We start from the raw sequence: 24,377 nt of genomic DNA on the forward strand, positions 1-24,377 counted from the left end.
TTATATTTTATAAACTTTGAGTTTATAAAAATTAAAGTATTCTCCTTCTTTCAAGAGACATGGCCAAAATTTTAATAAAGGAATGGAGGTTGCTTGTCAATCTCCATACCGTGTCTCTCATACTTCTAAAGGCTACCATTTCTTTAGAGTATTTTAATGTAAATACCTTACCTTAAATGAGATATACAATGAGAGCTTCATGCATGAAAATTGGCTAGTTTTCCCATTCTCTTTTCTCTCCAAAATGCCATGAGTTTATTGGCTAGAAACTCTCTCACTTTTGAAGTTTGTTTCTTGGCTTTTGGTACTCTTTGTGAGTTCCTTTTTAATTCTTATTTGTTAAGCACTTAAAGGCTTGAAGAACAAAGAATTATAATAAGGAAATTGCATTCCAAGTGCCTTACTCTTGATGGTTGATACACATAGAGAAATTATACTCTTGAATTTTGCTATCTTCATCAACACCCCAAAACCAAGTGGGTTCAAAGGTTATAGAAGTTGTCATTCTAAAACACTCTTTGGTTGATATTTTTATTTCATTCTAGCCTCTATAAATGGATCCTTCATGGTTTGGTTTTGTAATAAACTAAAAATAAACTTGTTATTTCTTAACATTTCCGTTGACCGGTTTTTATGAAAAACTAACTTATATTTTGTATCAAAACCCATCAATGGTACCAAGGCCATCTTTAGCCTTACTTACATTTTTAACTTCTGACTTAATTTATATACATGTATGTGGTGTTTATAGAGAATTATCTGTTGTGATGGATTTGTTGATGATGACATGGAAAACATCATTGTTGCTCAGCTTCTATACGTTGATGTTATTGATCCTAACAAGGTTTGACGAGACCTAGATCCATGTCTTTCCTAATTTAAATGTGGTAGAGAATTTAAGTGATGCATTGAACATGATTGACAAGTTATTGTGACGTATGCGAACTCTCCTAGAGGATTGCTGGTATGGCCATCTTTGACACCATGAAGCATATGTGAAACAAGAAGGTGTCCTTTAATAGCAATGTAGTATCAGGTTATATAGTTAGGGAAAACCTCTTAATAACAATGTACTATCGGATCCCCTTAATATCAATGTATTACATTTTTTTGATAACTTCTTTGACATGACGTTATTGGGTGAAATTGATTTTTTTGGTATATAGTTGTTTCCATATTTTTGTATTATGCGTAAATGAGTATCGTAAAGGCACGTCGTAAATGCATATCGTAAATGGCTGTTGAAGTTTATGACATGAAAATGCGTGTCATCTTCATTTATGACAAGGGATTTAATGATACACAATGCACGTAATAAATATGTGTTGTAAGGTTACGACACACAAATGTGTGTCGTCTTTCTTTATGACAGGGCCTTCCTTGACACGCAATGCGTGTCGTAAATGTGTGTTGTAAAAGCGCGTCGTAAGTTTATGACATGAAAAAGCGTGCCGTCTTCCTTTATGACATGGCCTTCCTTGACACACATTTGTGTGTCATCTGTGGCTTTTACGACACACAATGCGTGTCATTAAAGGGTATTTTTAGTAGTAGTGAAATTAGTAGATCTAGGCTAGAGTTTGTTTGCAGATTCCTGTCTAACATAAGCCTCACAACCCCAAACCTTCAAATAAGATAAGGATTGAAATTTTCCATACCAAATATGCAATGGTGTTTTATCTACTATTTTATTAGGAGACATATTCAAAATACGAGCGATGGTGAGTAAGGCACAACTCCAAAATGATAAAAGTATAATACTTCTCACCACAAATCGAACCATATCAAGTAAGGTTTGATTCCTCCTCTTGGTTACACCATTAAGTTGTGGTGTTCTGGATGGAGTAAGTTGTGAGATAATTTTATGATTTCTAAGATGATATTGGAACTCTTGGCTCAAGTATTTTCCACCTGTATATGAATGAAGGATTTTAATTGTCTCGTTGAGATAATTTTCGACTTCACTTTGAAACAGATCGAACTTTTTCAAATGCTTCATATTTATGTTTCATTAAGAAAACGTAACCAAAATGAATAAAGTCATATATAAAGGAGATGTAATATATACTACCATATCTAGATATGGTTTTGAAAGGACCACACACATCAGTATGTATGATTCCTAACAAAACACTTGCCCTTTCACTCGAACCAGAGAAAGGGGACTTTGTCATCTTTCCAAGTGAACAAGATTCACATATATTAAATGACTCATCATTATTTGTCTCCAAAACTCTATTCTCTTAGAGTTGGGGTATACAATTCTTGTTTATGTGATCAAGACGGAAATTTAATAAATAGGTTTGCTTCAAATCTTGTTTGATCCTTTTGGTTTCCAATGGAACTATTGTTTGAACAATAATCAAGGTTTAATTCAAAATTTTCATTTATAGGTCTAGCCTCAAAATAGAATATTCCATTAAAAAGGAGTGAATATTATCATTGAGAAATTTATAATTATAAACCAAATTTCTTTAAATAGGAAAATGAAATAATATTTCTTGATAAATTTGGAATCAAACATACATTTTTCAACATTAAGTACAGATCATTTGGTAAACACCATACAAAATATCCTATCGCTTGGAAGGTAACCCTTGGTCCATTGCCGACTGTAGTAACATATCACCAGCCTTTTGTTCCTTACTCTTTTTGAAACCTTGCAATGAATTACATATCTATGTTCCACAACCATTAACTAATACCCAAGTGTTAGATGTAAAAGTAAATGTTCCCATTTCAATCAAGAAAATAGATATACCTGAAGTGCCTTCCCCGACCTTCGGTACCGCACTTGGTCTCCTCCTTCTTTGGGTCTTCGTCCGCCAATGAAGAGATGCTGAATTCTCCTTCTCTATTGTCCTTTTTCTTGCTGAAAACAGATTTGAGGTTCTTCAACAGTGAATTTTTCGATGTTGCGGTTTCGACTACGGTATTGCCTTTGCTTTTCCTTAAAGTTGCTTCCGGGTCTTCAAGTGGTGAAATCAAAGGTGTGCCTCCTCCTCTGGTCATAAACGTACTGCAATTAAAACAAGGAAACAAGTAAAAGAACAAAAAACGAAAAATTAAATTCCTACTGTAGCGATACCACAACGTGGTAGAAGATACCACGACGTGGTGAATCTAAAATATGAAAATCCTAAAAATCAAAATTAAAAACTAAATTCTAACAGAAAATATTCCTAAAAATAGGAATATAAAGTAACTAAAACTAAACCGTTCCCCGACAACGGCGCCAAAAACTTGATGTGAGTTTAATGTGCTTATATTTTATCCAAGTTAATTTATAAAAAGTTATTCCCTTCGCTAGACTATTAAACACACTAGTCACTGTACCTAATCGTGCAATAGTATAGCAATGGTAAGAATGAGTGTCGAACATAAGGAACGGTGTTTAAATTACTTTATTTTAGTATTTAACTAACTATTAATCAAATGAGAAAAGGTATATGTTTTCCTAGTTTTGCAAGACTAGATACTTAATTACCAACTAACTCAAAATTCACTTAATCAAACTAACACTAAAACTAAGCAAGTAGACAAGTACGAATGTACCAAGGTGAGAAAGAGACTTTCGTTTAGCTTCGGATTCGTTGTTATTGTAATTGATTTATGGAAGTGCAATGGATTTAGTTTCTTTAGTTACCGATTCCTAAGATGACCAAAGTAGTATTCACTAATTTAATCCTTTAGCAAACTAGCTTATTTATTCGGTGATCAGGCGGAAAAACTTACCAGCTTACTAGTGTTCAGTTCGAATTGATAAGACTTATAATTAATTTACCAATTTAGTTTGTTGATTCAATTTCATATATGATTTTTCGTCATATATTAGCTCCTATACTCTTTTACCCACTTTTCTACTTAACCCTAGGTTTTATTCAAAACTCTAGTCCTACAATTTTGCAATTCACAAGATTATAAGATTCAAATCTAATTAAGAGAGATAGTCATACTAACTTAATCAGATTCAGCTATAAGTTGAGGAAAGCAATTATCAAAAGTACTTGAGGTTCTTTAATAAGCTAAATCAATAAATAACTAAATAACTAAATCCAAACCATAAAATCAACTAGCAATATTCAACTCATCCTAAGCTAAACGAAAGTCATGAGTGTTTAGCTCATGATTTCAGCAAATAAAATCACAAATACTAAATTCAAGATGTTAGACATGGCTAAATCAAAGAAAAATCGAAGTGTAAGTTCAATTGCCTTAATGCTCTTCCTTCTAATGGATGTGATTGAAATCCTTGCTTCCAAGCTTAAATTCCAGTGTTTTGCCTCAAAAAGTATCGAAATCTCCAGAGCCAAAAGTCCCCATTCGGAGGTTTGAGTGATCCATTTATACTTTTCCCGAAATCAGGGCACCACGTTGTGGTGTGTCCACCACGTCGTGGTTATCGTGCTTATCCTGTATTCTCCAAGTCTTCTAAGCTGATCGAGATTCTTCAAGTTTCCACGTCGTGGTGGTCTCACCACGATGTGTTGGGCATATTTTTCTTCATTTTAGAGCTTTGATCCAAACTTTCAACTCCAAGCTTCCTTAATCCAGCTTCCAGCTTCCTTTTCGCTCCAAACATGTCTTTAGGTACCTACAACACGATTCATAGAAAATTAAGTATCTTTTGATCTAATAAAGGCATAAAAGTGATTAAAATATTAAAATATGTTGTATAAATATGTGTATAAATATGCACATATCAGCGTGAATAAAAAGAATGTCCAAATCTGACTTTGTATGAGGAAGTTATGAATTTTCTAAAATTTGGCATAGCAGTATGCATCCCGAAACTCGAATTTTAGATCGAATGATTTTTAGCCGAAACAACCTAAACGGGGATCGAATATCTTGTTGATAGTAGTTCAACGGTAAAAAGACAGACGAAAACGGACGTCAGATGAAGAAGTTATGAATTTTTAACAGACTTTTCTTGTCACGGCTTGTTAAAATATAACTTTAAAAATAAATTCAAAACTAGCGAACGGAGTATAAACGTAAGTTGTAGAGCACGGTCTCACCTACGCGTGGATATAAAGAACGTCAAAACCGGAGTTCGTATACAAAAGTTATGAATTTTTGAAGTTTTAGACACAAGCTTCGAGGCTGGTCCGAAGGATTACGCCCAGCGTACAGAAGTACGCCCAGCGTACTCGTGTACGTGATCTGGAGTCAGTCACCCCCTTACTCCTTTGCATGATGGAAACATGTCGTAGCCTTGACACGTCCGAGCTAATCCCTTCGTACACCCACCGTACGAAGTTACGCCCAACGGAGAGCTTTGAGAGGCAGTACGCCCCGCGTACCAGAAATTACGCCCATCGTAATTAGATGCTTCAGACACTATAAATAGAAGTGCGAGGCATCCCGATTTTGTTTACAAATTTTCATCTTTCACCCTTTTTCTCTCTTCTAAACTACACTAAAACCCCCCCAAGCCTAGAATACCTTCCTAGCATCGTAAGCAAGCCCCGGAGAGCCCGAAGATCCCCATGATTACCTTTCATACTTCATGGCCTTTCACTAGGAAATGGGAAGCCACAAATACACTACAACATGTGTTGGCTCAAGTAAACATTTGGGTTCTCATCGGATCATCTAATACCATACTAGCAAAAATTTTAATTAGCTAAGTTTCCTAAGTTAGACTATTTAGAAACTAAAATTTTAAAATCAAATGCTTTTCGTCATGCTATATACCCCCTACCCCACACTTATTTCATGCAATGCCCTCATTGCATGATAGGCAAAATATAAACTTAAAAAGAGGGAGAAAAAGGAACAGACTCCCCTGGGATAGAAGATGTGACTCGATTCATGGAAAAGACTTCTAAATCGCTCGAACGTGTGGACACAGAAGTGGAAAAGAGAATAGCAGTCTCCTTGGTACAATTCTTTATTGAGGCTTGAAAATAAAATTCTATGGTATGGGAACAGCTCAACCATACCATGAGAATGTATGTATGCCATTCTGGAACACGTTGGCTACTAGAAATACGAGAATTGGCTTGAAAAATGACTCGAAAAGCACCACGTCGTGGTAGATATTACGACGACGTGTTGGACCAAACATAACGATTTTTTGTATTTTTTTCATGCGACAACACGGCGTGTTGGAAAGTGCCACGTCGTGGCAGTCCTAAAAACTCAAAATCTGATGCTAAAACGTACTGAAACGCGAACTATCTGTGACTCCATCTCTTGTATAAAGCTCTAAGACATGACCCTTCTCTCTATGACTCAAGTAAAGACCCGAAAAATATTCTCTAATCTCGCTTCTCTCAACGTTCTCTAAACTTTTACGATAACGAACTCTCTTTTGCCAAATATACCCTTACTTGGACTCTAGAATAGTACTTGGAACTAAGACAAGGAAAAAGGTAATACAATTAGGAAACATTGTCCAAGCAACCAAAACAAACACATAAGTTTTTCAAGTACAAAACAAAATAAAATAAAACCATAATAAAAACACGTCTAAAAACCATAAAAAGGATAAATTCTCATTCTTCTTCATCATCTCCTCCACCACCACTTCCACCAGCTCCACCTTGTTGCTCCCTCCAAAATTCGTCCCAAGTTGGCACGTAAGGGTATGTAGGAGGAAAATTAGGGGGCCGGGCAAAATGCATCTGCTCCATAAGATAGTCGATACCCATGTTGGTATAATTGCTAGTCCTTGCCAAGTTATCTTCAAACATTCGCCTAGCAATACTATATGGGTCCATGTGCATTTCTTCATCCTCGAGTACTACCCGTGGCTCGTCCTCTCCAGCTGCCCTACCCCGCTGCCTGCCTCGGCTTGGAACTCGCTGGCGGGGAGTATCATCCGGAATGCCAAAATTTCCAAAGCCATGATCAACAACGATATTTGCACGCTTGTAAAGAAGGACAGAAAACGGCTTTTGTGCTTCCACAGTCAACATCACAGCTTCGCGTTTTTGAAATACTCCAAAGGAATTTGCGAGACGAGTAATAAGCATGCCACCACACAAAGGGGAGCCACGTCGATCCTTAGCCACTCTTACTGCAAGAAATTCCGCCAAAAGAAAAGGTAAATCCACACGGGCACCAGGTGAAGTAAGTGCCCAAAGGAAGAAAACATCAATAGTGGGACATTTGTCCCCCTCTTGGCACTTATTCACTGTGTTAGTGATAAGTCTGTGAAGTAAGTGATGAATAGGAGACCTGATATCGCTCTCTTGCGCTGTCGCTTTCAAATATGCACCATTAGCTATAGTATATCAATGCTCTTCAGCCTTGAACCCCTCGACATCTCTCACACAATTCGCAATATACTGCTGGTAAGATTCTGAATGAACTTCAGATGGAAGATAAATCCCTATTCTGAGGGAAAAATCAGCAAGGGTCAGTGATCTCCTCTCACCACCAAGGCAGAAAGTCAAATTGTCATCCGCATAAATACCAGCTTTCCTTGCGAATGAAACAGTAGATAAGAATTCCACCACTAACTCCTTGTAAACAGTCTCTTGAATCTGAAAAATCCTTCTCCATCCCATACAAACAAATGGTCCATGAATGCTTTCAAACATCTTATGAAGATACGGATCCAGTGCTTCTAACAATCCGGTTTCGCTAAACCACTGCCAATTCACAACCGCAGGAACATGCACCTTTCGTTGCTTCAGTGAATCGAGTTTGGCATTCCATTTCGCATAAATCTTGGGCCCTACGTTGCGTGGAAAAGTGTACCATGGAAATTCGGAATGACTTCCAGCTTGGTTTCGCCTAGACCTGTTAGCCATGTCTGCAAAATAACCATAAAGACCACACAAGAAACCATGTGCATCAGTATAATTAAAACAAAATTGAAAAGAATGTGAAAAACTTTACCACGACGAGGACCACGACGAGTCATCATGATCGATGACTTGTTCGTGACCTTGGATAAATCGCACCAGATTCAACACCATATCAAGTCAATCCAAGTTCAGGGTTTGTTCTAGGCATAAAATGTAATAGAATGATGCCGAAATCAAGGGTCAAAACATCCAAAAATTGGTCCGATTTTTGCAACAATCGGAACCCTAGGCTCCCAAAATTAGCCCTAAAAGTGTTCTAATCAGGAAATAGATGCTCCATACTACCTCACTAAACCATCAAAAGTAAACAAAACACTAGAAAATCATACCTTTTAGGGAAGAAAAACAAGAAACTGATGAAGAGAAAGAGGGTTTCTTCGTGGAGGCTGGCACGACGAGAGAGATGGGGTGGTGTAAAAAGTGAAATTGTTTTGACTTAAGTTTAAAAACCCTAAATGACAGCAGTAATTTCCGTTGCCACAATGTGTTAGAGTAACCACGTCGTGGTGACTCAATTGATCTCGATTTTCTCGTGTTCTGGAAAATCACCACCTCGTGGTGGTTTTCACCACGTTGTGGTGGGTAACAAATCATTATTAATTATCAAATTCTTAAAAATAATCACCCCACACTCATTCTATGCCATTCCCCACGTTAAAACTCCATAACAAATCAAAAGAATGAGAGACTAAAAACCTAAATAAAGCAAAAACTAATAAAAATGAAATAAAAGACAAGGAAAGAAAATGCAAACTCAAAACCACAGGTTGCCTCCTGCAAGCGCTTCTTTTTGAGGAGTCATGAGCCGGACTCCTTCCCGCTTTACGTTGTTTCAGTTCGTGTGAATTTGACGATTTCACCCTCTCTTTCTTCACTAGGCATTCCTTCCTCATAATGCTTCACTCGATGGCCATTAACCTTGAAAGGGGTTCCATCTCTTGATATAAGCTCAATAGATCCATGTGGGAAAACTTGTTTAACAACAAATGGCCCGTCCCACCTTGTTTGCAATTTACCCGGAAAAACTTTCAACCTTGAATTGAAAAGCAACACCTTTTGTACTTCATGAAAGTCTTTATTACCTTTAAGCCTCATATCATGCCATTTCTTAGTCTTGTCTTTATAAATCAAGGAACTTGTGTATGCTTCGTTTCTAAGTTCTTCAAGGGCATTCATTTGCATCAACCGGTTGGCACGAAGTTCAGCTAGCTCAAAATTACATATCTTCAAAGCCCAAAATGCTTTATGCTCTATTTCAACTGGTAAGTGACAACTCTTCCCATAAACCAACCTATACGGTGTAGTACTAATAGGTGTATTGAAGGTTGTTTGAAATGCCCAAAGTGCATCATCAAGCTTGTCCGACCACTCCTTTCTATTGCTTCCAACCGATCTTTCTAATATTCTCTTCAATGTCCGGTTTGTAACTTCAGTTTGCCCACTCGTTTGAGGATGATAAGATGTTGAGAATCTGTGGTGGACACCATACTTTTATAATACCTTAGTCAATTGATCATTTGCGAAGTGGGTGCCTCGATCACTAATTAGAGCCTTAGGAACTCCAAACCTTGAAAATAGCTTCTTAAGGAAACATACCACCACTCGAGCATCATTAGTAGGCAATGCTTGTGCTTCTGCCCACTTGGATACATAATCGACTGCCACCAATATGTATTTATTACCCTTTGACATTGGAAAAGGTCCCATGAAGTCGATCCCCCAAATATCAAATATCTCACATACTTGAATGCTATTTTGGGGCATCTCGTTTCGTGATGAAATGTTTCCCGACCTTTGGCATGAATCACATTCCTTAACAAATTTAGTAGTATCTTTAAAAATAGTAGTCCAATAAAAACCCGTATCAAAAACCTTCTTAGCCGTATATTGCGCTCCATGATGTCCTCCGGTGGGCCCGCTATGACAATGCTTCAAGATTTCCCGACTTTCCTTCCCGAACACACATCTTCTTATCATACCATCAGCACAGCTCCGAAAAAGGTATGGCTCATCCCAAAAGTAATACTTAATTTCTGAAAAGAATTTCTTCTTTTGTTGGCGGGTCAAGTCTTTTGGAATATACTCACTTACTAAATAATTAGCTATATCTGCATACCATGGAGCCTCTCCTGCTGTAACCAATAGATATTCTTCGGGAAATTCATCTCCAATCTTGTTTTCTTCTAACTTTTCCAAGTGCGGGATTTCCAACCTTGATAAATGATCGGCAACCACGTTTTCCATCCCCTTTTTATCTCTTATTGCAATGTCAAATTCTTGTAGCAGCAACACCCAACGTATCAACCTTGGTTTAGCATCTTGTTTAGCAAAAAGAAACTAAAGGGCAGAATGGTCGGTAAAAACTATTGTCTTTGGCAAAACCAAATATGGACGGAATTTATTGAATGCATAAACCACCGCTAGTAGCTCCTTCTCGGTAGTGGTGTAGTTCTCTTGTTTTGGTTCAAGGTCTTGCTTGCATAGTAGATCGGCTGAAACTGCTTGTCAACTCTTTGTCCCAAAACATCTCCCAGCACATAATCACTAGCATTACACATAAGCTCAAAAGGAAGACTCCAATTTAGGGCTATCATAATAGGTGTAGTTGTTAACTTTTCCTTCAACAAGTGAAATGCATTAAGACATTCTTTAGAAAAGTCAAATGGGGCATCCTTAAAAAAAAGTTGAGTCAAGGGCCTTGTGATCTTCGAAAAGTCTTTAATAAAACGCCGGTAAAATCCTGCATGCCCTAAAAAGCTTCTCACTCCTTTTACATTAGTTGGAGGTGGTAACTTTTCTATCGTGTCAACTTTTGCTCTATCTACCTCAATCCCCATTCTTGAGACCTTGTGTCCTAGCACAATTCCTTCCTTCACCATGAAATGACACTTCTCCCAATTAAGAACAAGGTTAGTCTTCTCACATCTTTCTAGCATTAGATCCAAGTTGGACAAACAATGTTTAAAAGATGACCCAAAAACCGAGAAGTCATCCATAAAAACCTCCGTAAATTTCTCGATCATGTCGTGAAAGTTAGCCATCATACACCTTTGGAAAGTAGCTGGTGCATTGCATAACCCAAAAGGCATGCGTCTATATGCGAATGTTCCACTTGGACATGTAATAGTGGTCTTCTCTTGATCTTGTGGGTAAATTGGGATTTGAAAGTACCCCGAGAAGCCATCAAGGAAACAATAATAAAGATGACCGGATAACATCTCGAGCATTTGATCGATGAATGGTAGCGGGAAATGATCCATGCATGTAGCATCATTAAGTTTTCGATAGTCAATACAAACACACCACCCGATCACTGTTCTTGTTGGGATCAACTCGTTAGCTTCATTAGTCATTACTGTTATTCCTCCTTTCTTTGGCACAACATGTACTGGACTCACCCATGTGCTATCAGATATTGAATAAATGATCCCAGCATCTAATAGTTTAACCACCTCTTTTTTAACTACTTCTTGCATATTTGGGTTGAGTCTTCTTTGGCGTTGCACTATGGGTTTAGCTCATTCTTCTAGATTGATCTTATGAGAACAATAGGCTGGACTAATTCCCTTGATGTCAGTGATCTTCCATGCTATGGCACTTTGTCTTTTCTTTAGAACCTTGACTAGGCTTTCTTTCTCGTGTTTTGCTAGATCGGAGGCAATGATTACTGGCTTTTGTTGTTCTTCTTCCAAGAATGCATACTCTAGGTGTTCGGGGAGGGCCTTGAGCTCAATTTTTGGCTGTTTGTCAGTTACCATGACGTGGGCATTTTTCCACGTTGTGGTGTCGCAACTTTTAATCCCATGTTGCGATAAAAAAACTTTGCCACGCGGTGGTATCTTTATCATGTCGTGTTGCCTCTTCTGTCTCTTTCATTGCTTCCTTATACTCACCTTCTTCCAATAGCTTCTCCAATTATTGTAGGTCGAGTTCGGGATCAAAATTTCCTTGCTCAAGCACCATAAATCCCTCAGTTTCTTTTTCTTTCCATCGTGCTAGCTCTTTTTCAAGTACTTCATCCAACACATCAACTGAAAACGCCGTATCATCACTCATCCTTGAATGTTTGATTGCCCGATTAACTCCAAAAGTAACCGCTTCTTCTCCAACTCGTAGAGTAAGCTTGGACTCTCTTATATCAACTAAAGCTCGGGCGGTACTCAAAAATGGCCTTCCAAGTATGATTGGGACTTGCTCGTCTTCCTCCATATCCAACACAATAAAATCTGCGGGAAAAACGAAGTTATCTACTTTCACTAGCAAATCTTCACAAATACTCCTTGGAAACGTCATAGTTTTATTGGCTAAATGGATAACCATGCGAACCGGTCTTGGATCGGAAAGATCGAGCTTCTTGAAGAACGAATAGGGTATTAAGTTGACACTTGCTCCCGAGTTAGCAAGAGCATGACTTGTTGCTAGATTCCTGAATTGGCATGGCAAGGTTATGCTTCCTGGATCTCCCATCTTCTTTGGTAGCATATTTAGCATTGCTGCAGAACAAGTTTCATTTAATACTACCTTTGATAACCCCTCCATCTTCTTGCGGTTTGTTAACAAGTCCTTGAGAAACTTGGCATATTTTGGCATTTCAACTAAAGCTTCAAAGAAAGGAATGTTGATTTCGAGAGATTTTATGTGTTCTAGAAACCTCCGGTAATCTTCAGCCTGCTTCTCTTGAATAACCCTACTGGGAAAAGGCAGTGGTGGACGATATGTCTTTACAGGTTATGCAGCTTTCTTTTCAGCTTCTTGCCACGCCGTGGTATTATCACCACGTCGTGGTGATTGCCCAGACTCCTTTTCTGTACTTTCCTCTTGAACTTCCTGCTCCGCCTCTAGTGTGTTTCTGTCAATAGAAGTTAAAGGAGTAATTATTTTTCCGCTTCTAGTGGTGATGGCTTGAATGTGAGCTCCTCTCGGGTTTTGTTCGGTATTTCCTGGAAGTCCTCCCGGCGATCTTTCATTCAATTTGCTTGCTAGTTACCCGAGTTGTTTTTCTATCGTAAGGATTGATGCTTGTTGATTCCTTACGAGAGCTTGAGTATTTCTCATCATCTCTTGTTGTTCTTTCATCATCATTTGTTGTTCTTTCATCATCATTTGTTGGCCTTTCATTAACTCTTGTTGCTCTTTAATTGCTGCTTCAGTTCCGTTGTGCCTTTTCTCGGAAGCAGCTACGAATTGGGTAAGCATAGTCTCCAAATCAGATTTTTTTTCCTCCGGGTGTTCTTCTCTTTGGTAGAGGCCTCTTCCTTTTTGTTCATAATTCTCTTCTTTTGCCTTTTTTATACTCATCATAAGGCAACCACTTTTTCTTGGTCTTTCTCCAATCCTCATCAAAACGATCACCACTCGAGTAAAAAGCTTGAACCTTCCGGTTTCCATTGTCATCTAGATCACAATCTTTAGTCAAATGAGGCCCATTATAGTTTTCTCCTATCCATGTTGTGCAACATTGCTAGAACTGCAGACATGTCCTATGAAGCTGCATTAGCCGACCCCCTAGCCACATAATTCCTTGGGTTATGGTATTCTCTAGAGTGCTTAGAGAGTTCTTCAATGAGCTCTTTTACTGCTGCGGGTGCCTTCTTTGTGAGTGGTCCTTGGGAGTCAAGGAGCTGCCTGGTTGTCACATTCACTCCATCATAGAAAATGGAGACTTCTTGTTGACTATTTAGATCATTATGAGGGCAATTCCTCAATAAACTTTTGTATCTCTCCCATGCCTCATAAAGGGACTCACCTGGTTGTTGCTCAAAGTTTGCAATGGCCTTCTTCAATTTTGATATTTTTGAGGGAGGGAAAAATTGATCAATGAATTCCTCGCGCATCTTAGCCCATGTGGTAATAGTGTTGGGTTTTGAGCATTCTAACACTCCTATGGTGTACATGCAACCCTATAAACCTTGGATCTACGTTTTCTCTATTATACATGCAAATATTAACTATTCCAAGGTTTCATCCTAACTAACATATTATGAAGCATCTATACTACAAAGTTCTAGTTAGATGACATACCTTTTGATGTAGCTTGATGTCTTCAAGCTTTAAGAGCTTAGCCCCAATAGTGTGGAAGCCTCAAATGGAATCACAAATCACCAAAACACCTTGGAAGAACTTGAGAGAATATGTATGCACATTAAAATCGGCCCACTCTTATTTTCACACACTTGTTCCAATTTTGTGAGCCAAGGACCCCTTTATATATTATGGAGGATTAGGGTTACATCCATGTAAACCCTAATACCCATGACCTTTCATTTACATAGGATCCATGGGTTAAATGCTCCATGGACCATCCATGAAAGCTTAGCCCAACCTAAATGAACTTGGCCCATTCCATATATATAAGAGTCCATATTTAATTAGTTCTTTTTTATCACTTAATTAATTCTAAATTAATTCTTGATCAATACTAATTAAATAATATGATTCCATATTAATATATTAGAACTTATAATATATTAATATAAATCATAAATATACTATTCTCAAAAGACTATCCATATAAATTGTGCCGGTGAAGTGCAACCCAAATGGACCATGCCGGGTCGGGTCAAGTACATACCAAATATAGTTATGGACTTAGACATTAATCCAACAGTCTCCCACTTGGATAAGTCTAAAACTATTATTGAGTATGACTTCAAAACCTAACTGGCAATCGTAGCTCTTAAAGCCGCTGTCGAACTCTGACCTTGTCAATGACTTGTCCATTAGATATGGGATCATATATTCCTCCATTCTAGATATCATATGGACTGAGACATGGATTATAATCATTCTCTCTGTCCATTTGTTGTTTCCCGATTTTCGATTTATGATGACTGACTGATTGAACAAATCAAATCAGTCCTGGCTTGGCCAAGCACTCACATGTGTCATCGCTAAATCATCGAGGGGCCCACAAATATCGCTTTTATCCTGAAGGTAAAAGGAATGGATAAACTTCGACTCATATGGCTTGTTCTACTACTTGTTGAATCATACACAAAGGCACGTTTTATAACATCGAGTTACCAAATGCGTTTTCGTGCAATCAATGTATAACCAACTCATAGTAACAACTCATATCTCTAGGTTTGAAGAATATAAGATATTATCGTCTCATGATCACTCGTGATAAAATCCATGAAGTGATTCAAATGAGCGCGGGTTGAATCCAATACTCAGAACTTATGAGCACTCATGAGTGTTGTAGCACCACTTTGTCCACCAACTTGGACCTCTACAAACCAACCCATGACAGTCTTGATTCATATCTACTTCCAACATATGACCGACTATGGATGGTTTGAATAACTTAATCATTCAGGAAAAGCGACTTAGTTATTCTGGAAGTCAAAACATGCAAAGTGAAACACAAGAATAAATGAATCAAATATGGTATCAAACCCTATGAATATAAATAAACACTTTTATTTATCACCATACTGATTACTCATTATTCATTGTTTCGGTTTTATCAACTTTATACTTGAATTAAAAACACTAGTTGTCCCATGCTCCAAGCATGTACACTATGTTTTTCTTAAACAATAGCTTTGCCATACACTAAGTATGCACTCTATGTTTGTCTATGATCCTTACTTTGTGAACTAGATCGATTGAACATAATTTCAATGACTCTCTTTTCACACTCCCAAATCGTTATCGAAAAAATATAAGAATTCCAAATTCCTATCATTTATCGAAATCTGTTTAGATTTTAAACTTATATGCACTGACCCTCTTGTAATGAATGTGTACAAAGTCACAAAACTTGTTAACAGTCATTACAGGGCATTCCAATGAAGATCAACTTCATGGAAATTAAGTATCATATTCAAAGTACATAGCTTTGAACATGCTTCTTGCATTAAGTTTTTCTAATCTTACACAGATAACTTCCACCTATGGAGATAACTCCATATTCCCATTTTGACTACCCCTTCTGAACAAGAGTTGCCTCTTTTCAGATTAGGTCAATATGGTCCTTCCAAAGTTAACAGTATACTTCCAACTGTCCTTGAGCAACCAATCTTTGGTAAAGCCTTAGATTGTCCTTGACAATTGCTTAATCACTTTAGTCATATCCAATTCTAGATATTTTCCTCTTAATGCCCCCGGACATTTGGAAAATTTAGAAAGGATGAATATTATAGCACATGCAATCGTTCCAGTACCCAAAGCAAATGGGACACGATTCATGATGTCTCACACAAAGACATGATTCTAGACCAGTCTTTTGCTACAATATTTTTTATTTGCCATGTTCTCAAGATTTGACTATGAACAGGGATGCCGTAATCATAATCGAATTTTGAGAACGCAATATATAGAATTTCCTTAAGTTGAACCAATCCAACATGAAATTCATATATATATTCTTGACTAAAGATGATTAAAATCTCAATCTAAGCTTAAAATCTCACTCTAAACCTTTTAGAATTGACATGAAGTATAATATCCTCTCCCTTAATTATAGCAAAACAACTTTTTCAACCCATGCAACCTCACGAATTGAAACTTTTGTTTTCTATAATTAACATTGCTAACTTGCAATACTTATCATAATTATCATGCTCCCACTAACATGATGATTATTAGCAAAACACTCATGCTCCTACTAGCTTTGACATGTATCCAGAAAATAGCTGGACTTCTAGAAGTCAATACTTTATTGACTTTCTTACCAAAGTTCAGATTTCTGATACTAGATTGCTTTGATAAGACTTTATCAAAATCATAAACCTTATTTTAGACAGCTCACAGGTGTGTCTAAACAATTTCAGAACTATGAAAAGGGATGCCGTAATCATAGTCTCAATTGTTTATATTTTTGCCATTTCTCATAAGTCCATGTTAGTGTGCCGGATAACCATGCACGCTCCACTTAACGACTTTGAGAATACAAAGATTACAATTGCTATCTTACTTAAAATCTACTTGGTGGAAGTGTTTCCTCACCATCATTTTCATGAATCGGAGAGAAACCTTATGACCCTTAGATTTTATGGTGTATGTGTTCTTATCCACGTGAATTTGTCAAAACCATAATCACAAGACTAGGTTAGTGACAAATCCTAACTCATATGGATTGAACTTGTGCAATCTTAACCTCTTGCCACCTGGCAGCACAAGGGCCTGTCATTGCTTCCAAGTAGTTATGCAAACAATTGAGAACATGTAGAACTCAAATGTTATAGCCAACTTAAATGGAATGGGCACAGAAATGTCAACACGATAGGTTATAAACCTCTAGTTGTGTGCTAGTGATGAAATACATGTTTTATTCTTGATTAGTTCTTGAAACCATTTCAGGATCTTTTAGACTCCCACTGTCTTCTTGACCAATAAGACTTTCTTGCCAAATATTGAAGAAGTAGTGTGGATTCTTAATCAAGACAAACACTTCACATAATTGGTCTTAGTTGGTATTTGTTTTATCCAAAACATCACAACTTACCAATTTCAAATGTACAAGAGTAGAAAACTTTTACTCTTACATTTGACAAGTGTTATAAACCTTCTTTAAGATGTGTCACTCAAATTACAATCTTGGAGTATGTCTCTAAGATTTGTTTTGGAACGAAGTATGACTCATCTTCTTGATCTGACCACTTCAACAATTCATGACTTTTCTTCTTAGCTATCAGAATGCACTTAGAGGATGAATTATGATATGGTCTCATAATCTTTAAGATGACCATTAAACATGATACTAAAGTACTCTCCCATCTTTTCAGATTTGAGAAACTTTTATCCTTCTGCCTAATTTGATTCTTCTTATCCGTTCTGCTATACATTGGAACTTTTCCAATGTCTCAGACTTATACTTAAGCTTGTAAGTATAACCATATTTACTAAAATTTAGTAAATCATGACGAGTAGTCTTATCGATCTTTTGTGGTGGACTCTGATCAGTGCACAAGGATGTGTACTTGATCCCTTAGTCCTTCACTTGACTCACATATACATGTGAACAAGGAACTAGTCTTAAATTTTTCCAAAAATGAAACTTCTCATTCATCATACTATACAACTTGCATGATTCCAAGTTTCGGTCCAATTGAAACTTGGGTGATGAGAATCTTTCCTTACTTGGTAAATTTAGACACTACCACAAATGAAAGAATCAAATTCATTTTTCCAATGTTGCTAGAAACATACAAACATCAAGTTTTCATAAATGCCATTGCAAGGAGATATAAAATAAAGTAAAACTTTTATTTATTTATAAAAATGCGGAAAAACTTTTCCTTATAATGCAACTTGAAATGAAAACTATGCTATTACATGTTTCCTAGCAATCTATCATAACTCCTAAGAAGTAGCTCAAGAATCCGATCTTCAACCAAGCGATAGAAATCCATATTCGCGATCAGATTCAGCATACTCTTTTCTTTAAGTTTCCTTCCCTTTGCTTGATCCTACTAAATATCAAAATGCAACCGAGTAACATTTTGTATTAAGAACCATCAACTGGTAACTTAATAGAGTTAGATAGTGGACCTACCTGAAGCAGAGTCAAACTGTTGATTCTTCTTTCTTTCAGGTAGCTTGGGCAGCTTCGCTTCCAATGCCCCTTTTCTTCACACTGAAAACATATAGACTCTTTGGGAATGGTACAAAAGGCTATTCCAGACTTAGACTTTCACTTTACCTTCCGGTCAACCGGGTTGACCAAGGCCGAGCCCTTTCCATTAGGAAGAGAAAGCTTTTCTGGACTTCCAATGTTACCATTGTCCATGTCCATGGAAGTTTGAGAAATAGACCTTCCATCCATATTTGCTTGACTATTGCACCAAATCTTTTCTGATTCAGCAGCAATAAGAAAATAAGAAAGATCAATTAGGGTCATGTCGTGATCTGTCACATAGTAGTCTTTCTATATGACTCAGGAAGTGACTAAAACACCCAGTCAATAGACAACTTCCTTGGGACAACGACACCCAACATTCTTAACCTGTCACTGTGTGACTTCAGTCCTAAGACATGAGTGCACACAGGACTTCCAATTTGATGTTTTATTGTGAGTAGGGATTGAGTGATCTTGAACTTTTCAAGTCTTTAAGCTTGTGGGTCAGGGAGAATAATTGGAGGAGGTGGAGGAAGAGAAGTATGACTTCCATGAGCCAAACTCGGGAAGTCATATTCATTAGGAAAGCTTGGTTTGGGAAGATCATTGTTGTCTAAACCAGACATCAACAATGGGAGAAATTCACGTAAAGTTGATTTAAGTCCTTAATATAACACCCAATATGATATATTAAGGCTAGGACCCAACAAACTATTTTATAACTTGGAAGAGGGATGCCGTAATCCAAGCTATAAAATATTTGAAGGTAGGTGAGTGACGATTCACCAATTTCCACCAAGATAAACGAAATGTATTATTAGGTTTTAATTGGTTTTGAAACTCCTAGATTCTTTTGAGATTCATTGAACTTTTCAATGGCATGTTTCAATCTCGAGTGTGCCCTTCAGGTTTTATGACTGGGATGCCGAGGATCACAAAACAAGGTGTGAAGTAACCATGCAAATATACTTGGTACCCTTAATATGTACCCCTCAATCGATGTGCCGGTTAACCACACACGCTCCAACGATACTATGATAAACATTAAGTTACCCTTTGCCCACCTTGTTAAGTCCAGGTTAGTGTGCCGGTTAACCACACACGCTCCACTAACAGCTTAAACAAAGTGCAAAGTGTAATTTCATGGATTAGCACCTTATTCACATTTTCCTAAGTAACTAAGATTGGGAATTTATAAGTGTTTAGTTACTTAGTATTTATCATTATACTTATAATGAAGGGAGAATTATAGTCCTTGTCCTACCTGTTCGGCTAACGACCCTCCACCGGTCAAGGAAGCGGTGAGTGAGAGTGGACACCCATTAAACTGCCATTTTATAGGCAGTAACCTTATACCCCCCTTATAGACCGACTTCGTGAATGAGGCCTACTAATGGTAAGACGACTTGTTCTTATACATATAATATATTAAACTTTTAATATTATAATAGTATAAGGGTGTATTTTAGACATTTAAAATACTTGGTGGTTTAATCTATTAATTAAACTAGACTTTTAATTTAATTAAACTCAAACCATATATTTATGGATTTAATAATACTCTTTTAATTAAACGCTTTAATTAACTATTAATAAAGTTCATAAGAGTTAATTTGAACTATTCAACAAAACATCATAATTCCAATTATTAAACTCAAAATTAAAACTATTTAATGAATTGTTTAAGTTATGAACCCAAGAGTTTTAGAATTCAATTCTTTTTTTCATAAAAAACTTTTCTCAAATTCCAAAAGTTGAGGGCAAGTTTTGTAATTCTTGAAACCTTTGGATTCCATAACTTATGGAATTAGTGGTGTTTTATGATGAAACTTTCCATGTTCCATAACTTAAGAACAAGTTATGGAATTCTTTAAAATATTAACACCAAATTTTGTAACTCCATAAAAACTTTGAATCAATTTTTTTTTTAAAAAAACTTTCATATCCATAACTTATGGAAGTTTCAAAAACCCTTAAGATCACAACTTTAAAAAAAACTTTTGAGCTCCAAAATTTTATGACAAAATATGTAACTCCTTAAAACATTTAGATCAAACTTTTAAAACTAATAAAATAATCATATCATTTTATCTTTTACTAAATTTGACCTAATTCAACTTATATAACAAATTATTCAAATTTACAAATAATTCGTTTTTCACAAAACAAGTAATTATCTTAAAATTTGACAAACGTCATGTTTTTTTTTCTTTTTTTTTTCAACTTGAAAATAAAACATTTGCATCAATATAACAGAAAACAACCAGGCTTTGATACCACTGTTGGGTTTTGAGCATTCTAACACTCCTATGGTGTACATGCAACCCTATAAACCTTGGATCTATGTTTTCTCTATTATAAATGCAAATATTAACTATTCCAAGGTTTCATCCTAACTAGCATATTATGAAGCACCTATACTCCAAAGTTCTAGTTAGATGACATACCTTTTGATGTAGCTTGATGTCTTCAAGCTTTAAGAGCTTAGCCCCAATAGTGTGGAAGCCTCAAATGGAATCACAAATCACCAAAACACTTTGGAAGAACTTGAGAGAATATGTATGCACACTAAAATCAGCCCATTCTTATTTTCACATACTTGTTCCAATTTTGTGAGCCAAGGACCCCTTTATATATTATGGAGGATTAGGGTTACATCCATGTAAACCCTAATACCCATGACCTTTCATTTACATAGGATCCATGGGTTAAAAGCTCCATGGACCATCCATGAAAGCTTAGCCCAACCTAAATGAACTTGGCCCATTCCATATATATAAGAGTCCATATTTAATTAGTGCTTTTTGATCACTTAATTAATTCTAAATTAATTCTTGATCAATACTAATTAAATAATATGATTCCATATTAATATATTAGAACTTATAATATATTAATATAAATCATAAATATACTATTCTCAAAAGACTATCCATATAAATTGTGCCGGTGAAGTGCAACCCAAATGGAGCATGCCGGGTCGGGTCAAGTACATACCAAATATAGTTATGGACTTAGACATTAATCCAACAAATAGATCCTGGAGGGAGTGACTTTAGCCATTCTTTCGCGGCTCCTTTGAATGTGACAGGTAGCATGCGAAGTAGAACAGTCTCGCGAGGCACATTAGGTGTGTTGAAGTAGTCTGCTATGTCGTTGACCTCGTCAAGATGCTTGTATGCGTCTTCGTTATCTTTCCCATAAAATGGGATGTCCCGGAGTTGTGAAAGTATATGACCTTTCAGTTCAAAGTTCGCAGTTGCTGGAATCGCGGGTTGCACGAGTCCTGGGCCGGTATTGTCACACATTCGTTTCTTCCATTCTCCCATAGACATTTCATCGATGTTCGCCATGGTATTAGCGAGTTCGCCTTCTATGTCGCTTCCTTCTTCAAATTCGCTTTCTTCCTTTTCGGTATCGTACTCGGTCTCCTCCGTCTTTGGGTCTTCGTCCGCCAATGAAGAGATGCTGGATTCTCCTTCTCTCTTGCCCTTTTTCTTGCTGAAAACATATTTGAGGTTCTTCAATGGCGAATTTTTAGATGTTGCGGTTTCTCCTTCGGTTTTGCCTTTGCTTTTCCTTAAAGTTGCTTCCGGGTCTTCAAGTGGTGGAATCAAAGGTGTGTCTCCTCCTCTGGTCATAAACGTACTTCAATTAAAACAAGGAAACAAGTAAAAGAACAAAAAACGAAAAATTAAATTCCTACTGTAGCGATACCACGACGTGGTAGAAGATACCACGACGTGGTGAATCTAAAATACGAAAATCCAAAAAATCAAAATTAAAAACTAAATTCTAACAAAAAATATTCCTTAAAATTGCAATATAAAGTAACTAAAACTAAACCGTTCCCCGACAACGGCGCCAAAAACTTGATGTGAGTTTAATGTGCTTATATTTTATCCAAGTTAATTTATAAAAGTTATTCCCTTCGCTAGACTATTAAACACACTAGTCAGTGTACCTAATCGTGCAATAGTATAGCAATGGTAAGAATGAGTGTCGAAGACAAGGAACGGTGTTTAAATTACTTTATTTTACTATTTAACTAACTATTAATCAAATGAGAAAAGGTATATGTTTTCCTAGTTTTGCAAGACTAGATACTTAATTACCAACTAACTCAAAATTCACTTAATCAAACTAACACTAAAACTAAGCAAGTAGACAAGTACGAATGTACCAAGGTGAGAAAGAGACTTTCGTTTAGCTTCGGATTCGTTGTTATTGTAATTGATTTATGGAAGTGCAATGGATTTAGTTTCTTTAGTTACCGATTCCTAAGATGACCAAAGTAGTATTCACTAATTTAATCCTTTAGCAAACTAGCTTATTTATTCGGTGATCAGGCGGACAAACTTACCAGCTTACTAGTGTTCAGTTTGAATTGATAAGACTTATAATTAATTGACCAAATTAGTTTGTTGATTCAATTTCATATATGATTTTTCGTCATATATTAGCTCCTATACTCTTTTACCCACTTTTCTACTTAACCCTAAGTTTTATTCAAAACTCTAGTCCTACAATTTTGCAATTCACAAGATTATAAGATTCAAATCTAATTAAGAGAGATAGTCATACTAACTTAATCAAATTCAGCTATAAGTAGAGGAAAGCAGTTATCAAAAGTACTTGAGGTTCTTTAATAAGCTAAATCAATAAATAACAAAATAACTAAATCCAAACCATAAAATCAACTAGCAATATTCAACTCATCCTAAGCTAAACGAAAGTCATGAGTGTTTAGCTCATGATTTCAGCAAATAAAATCACAAATACTAAATTGAAGATGTTAGACATGGCTAAATCAAAGAAAAATCGAAGTGTAAGTTCAATTTCCTTAATGCTCTTCCTTCTAATGGATGTGATTGAAATCCTTGCCTCTAAGCTTAAATTCCAGTGTTTTGCCTCAAAAAGTATCGAAATCTCCAGAGCCAAAAGTCCCCATTCGGAGGTTTGAGTGATCTATTTATTCTTTTCCCGAAATCAGGGCACCACGTCGTGGTGGGCCCACCACGTCGTGGTTATCGTGCTTATCCCGTATTCTCTAAGTCTTCTAAGCTGATCGGGATTCTTCAAGTTTCCACGTCGTGGTGGTCTCACCACGACTGTTGGGCATATTTTTCTTCACTTTAGAGCTGTGATCCAAACTTTCAACTCCAAGCTTCCTTAATCCAGCTTCCAGCTTCCTTTTCGCTCCAAGCATGTCTTTTGGTACCTACAACACGATTCATAGAAAATTAAGTATCTTTTGATCTAATAAAGCCATAAAAGTGATTAAAATATTAAAATATGATGTATAAATATGTGTATAAACATGCACATATCAGCGTGCATAAAAAGAATGTCCAAATCTAACTTTGTATGAGGAAGTTATGAATTTTCTAAAATTTGGCATAGCAGTATGCATCCCGAAACTCGAATTTTAGATCGAGTGATTTGTAGCCGAAACAACCTAAACGGGGATCGAATATCTTGTTGATAGTAGTTCAACGGTTAAAAGAAAGACGAAAACGGACGTCGGATGAAGAAGTTATGAATTTTTAACAGCCTTTTCTGTCCCGGCCTGTGAAAATATAACTTTAAAAATAACCTCAAAATTAGCCGACGGATTCTAAACGAAAGTTGTAGAGCACGGTCTCACCTACGTGTGGATATAAAGAACGTCAAAAACGGAGTTCGTATGCGAAAGTTATGATTTTTTGAAGTTTTAGACACAAACTTCGAGGCTGGTCTGAAGGATTACGCCCAACGTACAGAAGTAAGCCTAGCGTACTCGTGTACGTGATCCGGAGTCAGTCACCGCCTTACTCCTTCGTATGATGGACACGTGTCGTAGCCTTGATACATCTGAGCTAATCCCTTCGTACACCCAACGTACGAAGTTACGCCCAACGAAGAGCTTTGAGAGGCAGTACGCCCCGCGTACCAGAAATTACGCCCAACGTAATTAGGTGTTTCAGACACTATAAATAGAAGTGCGAGGC

General features: G+C 36.8%; 1 protein-coding gene and 1 non-coding gene across 2 annotated transcripts; one reads left to right on the forward strand and one right to left on the reverse strand.

Annotated features, from left to right (window-relative positions):
* Positions 1 to 11,738: 11,738 nt before the first annotated feature.
* Positions 11,739 to 12,413, reverse strand: LOC145131822 (uncharacterized). The gene has a single exon (XM_079066468.1). It carries the CDS (start codon positions 12,411 to 12,413, stop codon positions 11,739 to 11,741), a length of 675 nt encoding a protein of 224 aa, XP_078922594.1.
* A 1,089-nt stretch (positions 12,414 to 13,502) lies between these two features.
* On the forward strand, positions 13,503 to 13,609 carry LOC145134990 (small nucleolar RNA R71). Its single transcript, XR_013719471.1, has one exon. It is a non-coding gene; the product is annotated as a small nucleolar RNA R71 (small nucleolar RNA).
* The last annotated feature ends 10,768 nt before the right edge of the window (positions 13,610 to 24,377 follow it).

The sequence above is a fragment of the Lactuca virosa genome, chromosome 8 (assembly GCF_052849685.1).
Source record: "Lactuca virosa cultivar CGN04683 chromosome 8, Lactuca_virosa_CGN04683_v6, whole genome shotgun sequence".
NCBI classification, from domain to species: Eukaryota; Viridiplantae; Streptophyta; class Magnoliopsida; order Asterales; family Asteraceae; genus Lactuca; species Lactuca virosa.

What these genes read in the sequence shown, in the direction of transcription:
- LOC145131822 (XM_079066468.1), bottom strand. Translation starts at nt 12,413, where the DNA reads ATGCCAAAATATGCCAAGTTTCTCAAGGACTTGTTAACAAACCGCAAG.